Genomic DNA, 11,225 nt, shown 5'->3' on the forward strand with positions numbered 1-11,225 from the left:
CACAGGAGGCTGCTCCTTTTCCTCAGGTGGAGGTGCAACGGGTTCACTTGGGCAGGTATTCGCCTCGACTTCCTCACCACCGGACTTAGTAGGAGGAAAAAAATTTAGGAGAGGAGTACCTTTCAGCACTTTGCTGTCTTTCTTCGGCCTCCTTCAATTTCTGCCATCCTCCTTTCTTCAGCATGGTTTCTATTGTCCAGTGTAGGCATACTGTATACAAAGTTCAATATTGCTTGAGCCCACAAACACTTACTTAGCCCACAAAGACAAAATCACAACCACCATAAATTGAATTCACAGTCTTGATGGATTAATTTGTACAAAGTTACATCTAATGAGACAAAAAAATTCTGATGGCCCCACTACTGTTGCTCAGCTGTTCCTTCAATACGGAATGGAGGGCCTACAGTAGGACCTAAAAATAGAAGGGCCTAAGGGTATAGCCTTATTAGCCTATGGGTTAATCTGGCCCTGGCAGCAGCATGGGCTAGCAGTGTGAGAATGTACTCAGAGTTCCAAGCTCTCTTTTACAGCCTGTGTTGAAACCTGTGCTGCTGCATCTTCACTGCTATTTTTAGATGCACTAGCTAGACAAAAGCCATTATGGGTATGTCTCATCATTGGTGGTTCCTCTATTCGAGGACGATCTCTGCCATGGATTTACATATGGATGCCTGAGATGATTCAGGAGTGTGATTCTGAAACTACAGATCCACCTGCAATAGATACAGACATTTCCTGGTGGGTCAGCTGCCTGGTGGGAGAAACTTATTTCTTTTTTCTTCCTTCTCTCTCTCTCTTTTCAGCTTTGAGGGCAAGGCACATCTTCTCGAAGCAGGCCACTGCCTGATGGAGGATGTGAAAACAGTGAGGTCAGTTCATGGCTCGCTCCTCCCAGTTTCTGATGTCCGCATCAGTGTGTCTTTGTAGTATTTCGTCTGACCACCAAAAGACCATATGTGACCATAGATGAGTGGAGAGTAGAGGGTTTGTTTTGGGAGATGAGAATCTGGTAGTTTTGATGATGCAAAGTTCGGTCTCAAAGCCATTACAGAGAACAGTTGCGGTCATCTGATTGTGAAGAAGCCTTAGGATCCTAATGCATTTTGGAGGACAGCCAAATCTGGCCACCACCTTCCACAGGGCTTCACAACTGATGGACTTGAAGGCCATTGTCAAATCAATGAAGACTATGTGCAGGTCCTGATTTTGCTCTTGAGACTTTTCATGGATTTGGTGGGCAATGAAGATCATGTTGGTTGTCCTGTGGGATGATCTGAAACCACATTAAGATTCCAGCAATAGTTCCTCAGCAAGGGGAAGTGATTGGTTTAAGAGGATACTACAGGTGAGAATTTTCCCAGCTGTAGATAGCAAGGCAATGCCTTGATAATTTCCACACTCCAACTTGTCTCCTTTCTTAAAGATTGTAACAATGTAGGCATTTCTCAAGTCTTACAGAATCTTCTGATGATACAGAATTTGAAGATAAAGTTTATGGAGCTTCTTTACCAGTTCTTCACCACCAAACTTGTGGAGTTCAGCTGGTATGCCATCTGGTCCTGCTGCCTTGTCGTTCTGGGTTTGCATGATGGCTCGTGTTACTTCTTTGAGGGCGGGGGGATCAGCAAGAGATTCTCGTTCATGTTGTTGAGGTATGGATTCGATAGTAGTATCAGAGACAGTTGACTCCTGGTTCAGGAGTGACTCAAAATCCTCCTTCCATCTGGCTTTGATGGCTTTACTGTCCTTAAGGTACATCGACCCGTCTTGGGCTCAGAGTGATGAGACACCATGGGAGCATGGACCATAAATGGCCCTTTTGAAAAAAGCTCATGTCATAAAGCTAGATCTCCTTGGCCTTTTCTCACTACCCCTTGTTTCTGATGTCATGGATTTTCCTTTGGGCTTCAGCCTTGAGTTGCTTGTATGACACTTTCTTCTGCTGGTGTGATATGTCATTTTGCCATATGTGATGAGCTTTTCTTTTCTGGTCAAGCAGGCCCTGAATCTCAGTGTCATTCTCATCAAACCAATCTTGGAGATGGTGGGTGACATAGCCAAAGGACTCACTACATGCCGAGAGAATGGCAGCCTTTAATCCCTTCCAGAAATTTTCATTGTCATCATCAGACGTAGATATGGCGGTTAACCTCTCTTGAAGACACTGCTGAAGTTTTTCACAAGTCACTATATATCTTGAAGAGACTTGACGATTAATTTCTTTTGTACTGATTTTGCCTGATTACGATGCCTTGAGACAATCTGGAAATTCATGATGGATCTAACAAGGTGATGGTCTGTCGAACAGTCATCGGTTCCATGTGTGGCACTTGTGATGTGGACATCCTTTTGATCTCGAGCTCTGACAATAACATAGTCAAGAAGGTGCCAGTGCCTGGAGTGAGGGTGTCTTCAGGTTGATCTTATACTTCTCATTTTGTCTAAAGAGGGTGTTCATGAGGACCAGTCCATGTTCTACGCATTTGCTCAGGAGGAGGATGCCGTTGGAATTGGCCTTTCCTATTCCTTCTTTTCCGATAGTGCCATTCCAGAGATCTGACTCACGCCGGACTCTAGTGTTGAAGTTTCCGAGGAGAACAGGTATTTCTGCGCAAGCTGCAATCACACCTCCAGTTGCAGTGTGGACAGACCCATAGAGAACCTCAGTTGGAATATGGCAGTTTTCAGCAGCACCAAATTCACACAAACGAGCACAAGGAAATCTGGGACACCTGTCAGATAAGGTAAGGGCTGGGGGGTGCCCATGACATCACAAGGGAGGGGCTGCTTTGGGTGAGCATCCAGTTGTGCCTGGAAGGGTGAGGGAGAGAGCCTTCTTTTTCTTTTTCTCTGCCAAACAGGCTGTCTCTTTCCCCCCTTCCCTTTCACCTTGTGGATTTGACTCTGGAAGCGAGGAGGGACAGGACTCACTAGAAGAGCTGCGGGGCAGAGGTTCAGTATGTTCCATGCCTGAGATGAGTCCTGGGGGCTTGCACGTGCTCAGCCCAAACTGCGCTCCCGGTTCTCCTCGCACCCGCAGCAGCAGACAGTGCGGTTGCTGCTGCATGAACATCGAGGGGGTGAACGAGAGCAGACTCGGGCCCAGCCGCCTGACAAGGTCTCTGGGACAGGATCCGGCACGGCAGGGAAGGTGGCAACCCTCGCCGCTCTGCACAGCTCGAGCGCCCCCTAGCCAAACGCGCGCAGGATCGGTTGTTGTTGCCGGCCATGGGCTCCCCACCTGCTCTAGCATTGCCCCTTTAAGAGCCCTCTACGCGGGGCTAGCGTTCGAACCCTCTCCCTCCCTCCCCATTGGCCAGAGTGGGCGCGCAGAGGGCAGTGGAGGGGGGGCCAGTCGGCTGTTAGCTCAACCGGCGGGGTGCTCTGATTGGCCGGCGGGCGGGGGTGCTATATAAAGCGATCCTGGCGCGTGGGCTAGCTTCAGTCGGCGACGCGAGCGGGCAGCGTGGGGGCTCCGGAGCCGGCGGCGCTATGGAGTTCCGGCTGGAAGCGCACCGCATCGTCAGCATCTCGCTGGGCAAGATCTACAGCGCGCGGGGCCAGCGCGGCGGCCTCAAGCTGCACAAGAACCTGTTGGTGTCGCTGGTGCTGCGCAGCGCCCGCCGGGTCTACCTGGGCGAGCCCGGCGGCGAGTGCGCTCTGCCGCCCCGCCCGGGCCCGCCGCCCCCGGACTGCGAGAGGCTGCGGCGCGGCTACCGCCAGCTGAACTCGGAGGCGGCGGCGCGGGGGCGGGCGGAGTGCCCGGCCGAGTCCCCCCGGAAGCGGAGCGCAGCCGAGCGGGGCCAGGCGGCGGGCTCCCCGGGGAAGAAGCCGCGGCGTGAGGCGGAGCCGCCCCCGCCGCAGGAGGACATGGAGACCGGCAACGTGGCCAGCCTCATCAGCATCTTCGGCTCCGGCTTCTCGGGGCTGCTGGGCAAGGAGCGTGGCGCGGCGGAGGCGTCTGAGCCGGGGCAGGTCTGCTGTGAGCAGCCGGTGTTGCGGAGCCTCAACCCCTGGAGCACGGCCATCGTGGCCTTCTGAGCCCCGCCGCGGACTGGCCGTGCCGGGACACCGGAGGGCTGGGACTGGCTTCCTTCCAGGCAGGCAGGAAGCTCTGGGCGACGCTGGAGACTCTTGAGCCTTGCCCCGCCGCCCTAGGAACTGCCCTGGGCAGCAGCAGCACTTCACTTCTCCCTTCCTGCACACGGACATGCCGCGATCTCTTCCCCCTGCATTCTTTCCCACCTAGGGATCTGCCTGTGCCACTCTTTGCCTTCCCATGTGGCCCCTTTCCTGCCAGGAATCCCCTTCCAACTTTTAACTGACTTCATGTCTCCTAACCTCGAACATTCTGCCCTCAGGGTGAAATCTTCCAGAGGCTGTTTCCATCCTAAACACTTGGAGCACTCCCCCAGATAATACTTTAAGTTAGGAAAGACTTGTGTTGATTGGAAGCTTCTGTTTTGACAAGCTGGAAGTCGGAACTTTTACATGGTGCTTTAAAATGAGTAACGCAGTGAACAAAAAGTTTACAGACTGATAGAAAGTCGTTGTGGCTTTTGGAGTAAGCTTGGTCACTCCTGGTCTTTGTTCTATAAAGGCTTGGGGATGTGCTGGGGCTCTTGTACAGTATTCTCTCTTCCACTGATGTATTTTGTTTTTGTATAAATGTAATTCTACGTGTATAACACGTATTAAATATTTTGCAGCTGTTTAAGTGTAGTCATATTTTTGTAGCTGCTTAGCGGGAGGGGGAGGGCTGGATAGATAGAAATGGAGTGGGTGTGGTTATGTGGCTGTGGCCTGTATCCACCCTCCACAGCTAGAGGCTTGGGGTGGTTTTGGTTCCAACTCATCTGAACTGTGTATAAAGGAACCTTCTGTTAGGGGAAGATGGTGAAAACCCCTTCAAGAGTTGACCAAGTCATCTGAACTACCTCTTGCCTGCAGTCTATTCCCTGTTCAGTGCTGTACTTAGGCAAACTGCCCACAGACTTTAGTGATGTTTGACTGAGGAGGAAGTGCTGAATGGATCTCCAGTTCTCCTTATTTAGAACATATGCTCATTGGTTCAGAGACATTTAGTAATGTACTTGTGAGTGGGATGGGTTGTAGCAGTTCAAGCTCTTATTCGGAAACTAACAATTTTGCATGCTATTTTAACACCTTTATACTTGATTGCATTGAGAACAGTTGCTCGATGTCAAAACAGCACTTAGACTACTACTCATCTCTAACTTGAATTTTCATGCATAATGTTCTATGTAGCTGTCAGATATCCCTACCTAACACTAAGAACTGACTGCAAAATCTGACAACCTACTCAAGTCATTTCCCTGCCTCCCCCCCTTTCCTATTCCTCAGAACACAGCTCACTCACTTCTGTGGTACTCCCCAATTGTGAGTGCTTCAAGTAATTCTGTAGAACAGCCCTTCTATATAGTACTAAAGCCGTACTACTTAAAATAGCTATACATTTTATGGGCTCTTGTCCTTATTTCCAAAGTGTGTTCAGGTTACAATTAAAGGTGACTTACAGAGGGAGAAAATGGATGTGTATCCTTATTTCATAATGCACAGAGAATTTTTCAAAGGAAAGTCCTGTTTTGTTGCTTAGTTGAGTAATGGGAGTCTTTTCTAGCCTGTACTTGATAAATGAAGATTTAATTCTTAAAAATCCTGTGGAAATGGGTTTGTCTTCCTGTTTTGCTGCTGTTTTTTATATCAAAATAGCCAGAAACATCTTTTATCTCTCTCTTTTTAAAAATACAAATTAAGTTCCAGTTTGTCTGGGAAGACTGGACAACTAATGAAATATATCATGAGTGAAAGCTGAGCAACTAAAATTTTTTTTTAGCTGTCTAGATAATTGCTTTTTGTGTTGATGTAGTTAAATAGACATTCCTTAATGTGTTGGATAAATGATGCTTCTGATAGTCACTGTTTTGAGGCTTAAAACAAACTATGCCCTGAAGCTCCAAGTCCTCTAGTGAAACCATGTAAGGACAAGACTTGGCACATCCAGGGTACTAGACAACCAGCAGAGGGGAAAAATCTTGCTTTTGATGGGGAGGAAAAAACCTTTTGGGCCCATCTTGCTCTGTTTTTTAAAAAGACAAAACTAAAAAACCCCCCTGTGCATGTTACCTTTTAACAATGACAGTTGGGAGAAAACATTTTCTCGGTTAAATACCTTTTTAATCTCAATAGGGTTTCACTTTTGTGGTACTTACTGTATAAAGTATGACATAACTACACAGCCTGTGTAGTTAACTTTTTTTGTGAGGAGAAGCTTTCACAACTTCATACATCCAGGAAAAAGGTCCAAAGCCCTCTTTTTTCCTCATCAGGTCACCTTCAAACAAAGTCTTTAGTCCTCTACTGAAAAGGGTTGCCAACTGGCAGAGGTGAAAAGAACTGAGCTTGTTGGGGAGAAGAGAGCTGTATTGAGGGAGACTTTATCTTTTAATTTATACCATTTTGGGGGTGTGCCCATGGGAACCCTCTCTTGCTGCTCCCTTCCTATGACTTCACTGGGGAAAGTTTTGGGCTGAGAGGGCCTTGTTCTTGAGCAAAAGGGTGGATCGTAAGATCAAGGTCTCTCCTCAGTCAGGATTTCTATTCAAACCTTGAATGAGTAGATTTCAATCCACCTCCTTTCTGATTCTTCTCTTTGGAAAGCTGTTCCCAAACAGCTTTCCACATTTTTAAAATATCTGCCTGTGTAGACATGAAGCTGTTCCTGCTTAACTCTGTGTGGATACTCCTACTCTGGAATAAGTGGCCACACATGGAGTTAATCAGGAAAAACTCCTTGTCTGCACATAACCTGATGGGGGTTCTGTGTTAAAAGCCAGCAAAGAAAGGAAGGTCTGATGTTACAGCTGGGCAGAAGGCACTGAATGCCTGTCTACATTGTAGATGAAGCCATAACATCCGTTCAGCAGAGTGCTTGGCATTGGTCATATAGCTAATGTCCAAAGAGGAGTTGTGTAATTGGTGTGCAACAAAATAGCTTGGTGGTTGGCAGCATCTGAAATGGCAGCACTAAAGACTATTTTGGTACATATCACAACTCTGCTTCTGACTGCAGTGAGCTATCCAGTTTACATCTAAATGTGTGATTTTTCCTTTTATCAAGTGATAAGTAGCCTCACAAAAAAGGGCACAATCCAACTTCACCCTTCTGCAGTGTGAGGGAGACCCTGGCGCACGTCTACTTACAGTGTGCCAGGTTGCAGCCCCTATACTGGCTCCTCACTAATCTTCTGTTGCGTTTCTGGCTGCACTTTCCCCTCACCTCCTTCTCTACTCACTCCCTATCCGTGGCCCCACAAAGTCACAGGATCTCTTGGTCAACCTCCTCCTCACCCTGGCTAAAATGGCCCTCTACATGACCAGGGAGAGGAGGTTGGCCGATGGAGACTCTGGTGACTGTGGGGCTTGTTTCCGATCCATGGTCCGTTCACGTATCTGGGCGGAGTTCCTTTGGGCAGTGTCCACTGGCTCCCTTGATGCCTTCGAGGAGCAGTGGGCGCTGTCTGGCGTTCTCTGCTCGGTGTCCCCCTCAGGTTCCCTTCTTCTGACCCTTTGACCACACTCCTGTCCCTGTTCTTTTATTAGTTGTCCCCTGTAATCAGTGGGTTCTGTGGTGCTGGGGGTGGGGGTGGAGATCCTTTAGCAGTGGGTGGGCTTCCCAGACACCCAATAGTACAATCCAACTTCACAAGCTGCCCCCAGAACTATCTCCTGGGTTATACCATGCAACTAACTGACTTCAGGGGGTTTTATAGAGCACAATGAAATGCAGCCACATGTGGGGCAGTGAGTAGCAGCTAACTAGCACTCCCACCAACCAGTATGTGAGTAGGAAGAATAGCTGAACTTATTGGTATAAGGGAAACGACAATGCATTTACAAACGAAGTTGGTTTCACCAGTGCCTGGATACAAATGTACCAGGAAGCCTGAGTGCAGCCAACATTGTTTTTCTTGGTGAAGTTATTTAATGACTGTGCTGGTTAGACAAAACCATAAGAGTGGGCCATAGTGAATGAGAGGCTGTTCTTTAGTTTATAGCTGATCTCTCCAGAGCTGAACTATAGTTGCTCCTCATGCTATTGGCACACTCGACACTAGTTCAAAGACTGCACACTACTTCATGCTTGAGGCAGTGCTGTGTACTTTAGTGAAAGTCTTTTAAAATATCCTTGAATTGAAATAATCTTTACATAGCTTTTCCAAAAGCTAACTTCCCCCTCCCTCCCCTGGGAGAGAGAACTTAAGCTTCCTGTTACTTCTGGACTTGTGATCTATGCATTAATGTTCAAACTTCTCTAGCAAATCCTTTGCACCTTCCTAAAGCATCCGGCCTCTTCTATGGGAACCGATGCAAACAATAAGAATAGTGATGGTATAGCAAACAGCAGGCCCATGTTGAAGAGACATTAAAGACTTGCTGAAGCCTCATGGCAAACAGTCCACTGTATCTAGAATCAACTCTATCAGATTTTCCGATCCTTTTATTTTCTCGTTTCTATGGATGCTGGCATATAAAAGGAAACTGTGGCCTAAGTCTTCCAATTTACTTAGGTGCCAAACTCCTATTGAAATCTGAGGCTCTGGGCCTGTGTTCCTTAGTTCATCCGTTCTACCTTCTGATTCTTCCTTTTGATTTTCTCCTGGTGATGGCAGTGCCTTTAGTTTGCAGTAGCAGTGAAGGTGATGGCACAAACAGAATTGAGGCTGGAGAAGAAGAAGAAACATGAAGAATAGGCACACACATCCAAATACAACTTACATGCAAATACCCATTGGGGAAAGAGAAATACATAAGTATACCAGATACAGATAAAAACTTCCATCACTTGAAAGATAGGAAAAGCCTTATGGAAACTACTTAACAAGGCCTAGAAGGATATGACATAATAGTAATATGGCAGAATCCTTGCCTTCCTATAATAACAGTGAACCTTGAACTATTATTAAGAATGAAGAACAGCTAAAGTAGGGCAGCGCGGCAAGAGATCTGTGTTCCATCTCTGCATGGACTTGTATGTGACCTTTTCAGCACCCTGCCTCAGTTTCCCTAGTTGTAATACTGACCTGGAAGGGCTGCTATGAGGTTTAATCAGTGTTTTGTAAAGGCTTTGAGGGCCTGAGTGGAAGGTGCTACAAAAATCCTTTCACTTAGGATGAGAAGAGGGTGGTAATAACTTGAAAAGAGCTGGGCCGGAATAAGGTGTGAAGTCATTTTCCCATGGAGAAGATGTATCCTGAGATATGGGGGGAATGCATTTGCTTTCACCTTTCTTATACTGTAACTATTAATGAATTATGTCCAATTTCCACCCCTGGTGTGTGTGCGCTATTGATCTAATTAGGGATGCCCTCTGGAGAGAGGAAATCATTTTAAAAATACATTTAATGGCAAGGGAGCATTAAAACTGAATCATCTCCTCCTTTAAAGATAAATATGTATTCCAGTGTATGCCAGCCAGTGTTCCCATCCAAGATAGTGGACAAAACAGGCGTGGGTAGAGGGGAGGCTAAAAGCCAAGTCCAATGTTCCTTTTCATGTGTTCTCTCCCATTTGGCATACTCCAGGGGTTCCCTGGAAGAACGTGCCCCAAGATGACCCTGCTTACACATCCCTTTTTCCTGCCTCAGGGAGCCTAGACTCATTACTGCAGCATCTCCATGGGACTTGTCTCAGCTCTCTGGAATCTAGTGAGCTGCTTGGAGCAAGGGTTAGAAACCTCCAGGGGCTGCATTCTTAATGCGGCCACTCCCTTGCCTAGAGAGGAGCAGCAACTGGCGGCTGCCCACTTCAGGGAGAGCTGGAGCCGCAGTAACTCTGGGATGTTGAGAGTTAAATATTGGAGAGGTTTAAATAGCAGACTGGTACCTGAATGGAGAAGGGGGGGAAAGCATGTGTGGAGGGGCTTGAAAAGCTCCCTGCATTTTGTGGGGCTGGGGGTAGGGGGAAGAGGGGCATCTGGTGCTTTATAAAAACCTTCCATATTGCCCTGTATAGATTCTAAGGTTAATTGAAGGGGGCGGGGAGGGACCTGATCTCCCCCAGCCCCTTGGAAGCTCTTTGGGACTTGCCTGGCTATATGGTACTTTGCATCCCTCTCCTGCTATAGAGATGTTAGTTAACCTGGGTAGAGGGAGAATTTCTTCCCCCTCTCAAATTATATACACCTTTGTCTTGAGCTCTGTGCTGTTAGGTTAGGGTATGTTTTGTGTGCCTGAAACTGCAAAGGTGATAGAACTGCTAATGCTGCTTTCCCTGCTGACTCCTGGAGCTTTCTCTAGGGCAGAGAGGAGAGAGCTCTCCTCCTCTCCAGCCTTGGCTTCAGGCTCTTGCTGCTGCTCTGAGGGGGATACACAGGCTCACTGGGGAAGAATTTGATGGTACAGGGAGGGTTGCTAATGGAAAAAGAGTGGAAGGTTGGTAGAGAGGGATAGGGTATGGTTTGACAGGGCTTTCAGAAGACCAGAGAAGAGAGAAGCTCGCCCTAAAGGACATGCACAGACTCTGTAGTCATGGAAATGCTACTGCCAGTCAGGGTAGAGGAGGCTCAGCAGTGGGGCCATGAACATTGGGTGGATAGAGCCCTGTTTTGGAAGCAGAAGAGGTAGCTGAGCTAGGGGTATCTCACCTTGACGTGGGTGTAAGCAGGTGAGATGGCAGATGCTGCCTTGAAAGTTTCATTAGCCATTTAGGGGACTGTGCTGTTCAAGGGGGTGAGGGGCCTAGTCCTGGGAGTACTAGTGCCAGTAAACCCCAGAAGGTGGGGTCAGATCCAGACCAGCAAGAAGATGTGACCACCATCATTGCGGAGCTAGAACTAGATATGCTTCCTTGGGGTCAGCAGAGAGAGAGAGAGAATGAAATGACACATTCCTCTGATTAGCAAATCCAAAAAACTCCATTTGAGTTTTGGGTCTCTTTTGCTTCATGTTTCTGCTGACCCTTTCCTCTCCTATCTGAAGTAGGTGGCAGTGGTGGTTGGTGTGTTTTGTGTATGTCTGTGTGTGATTTTGTTACTTATGGGAGAGGGATAACTGTAGATGAGTTTTGGAACTGTAATCTGAAACTGTCCTAATGTATTTCCCAAATAGTAATGCAAACTTCAGGGAGAACGAAGAGGAGGAAAAAGTGCATTCCTTGCCCGAGAAGTCATGGAAGAAAGGACAGTGAATAGATAGCTATGG

General features: G+C 47.6%; 1 protein-coding gene across 1 annotated transcript; it reads left to right on the forward strand.

Moving 5' to 3' along the window:
* Positions 1 to 3,423: 3,423 nt before the first annotated feature.
* Positions 3,424 to 4,141, forward strand: IER5 (immediate early response 5). Its single transcript, XM_030573910.1, has one exon. The coding sequence runs from the start codon at positions 3,496 to 3,498 to the stop codon at positions 4,042 to 4,044; it is 549 nt and encodes a 182-aa protein (XP_030429770.1). The 5' UTR covers positions 3,424 to 3,495; the 3' UTR covers positions 4,045 to 4,141.
* Positions 4,142 to 11,225: the final 7,084 nt, after the last annotated feature.

The sequence above is a fragment of the Gopherus evgoodei genome, chromosome 8 (genome assembly GCF_007399415.2).
Source record: "Gopherus evgoodei ecotype Sinaloan lineage chromosome 8, rGopEvg1_v1.p, whole genome shotgun sequence".
In the NCBI taxonomy this organism is placed as follows: Eukaryota; Metazoa; Chordata; order Testudines; family Testudinidae; genus Gopherus; species Gopherus evgoodei.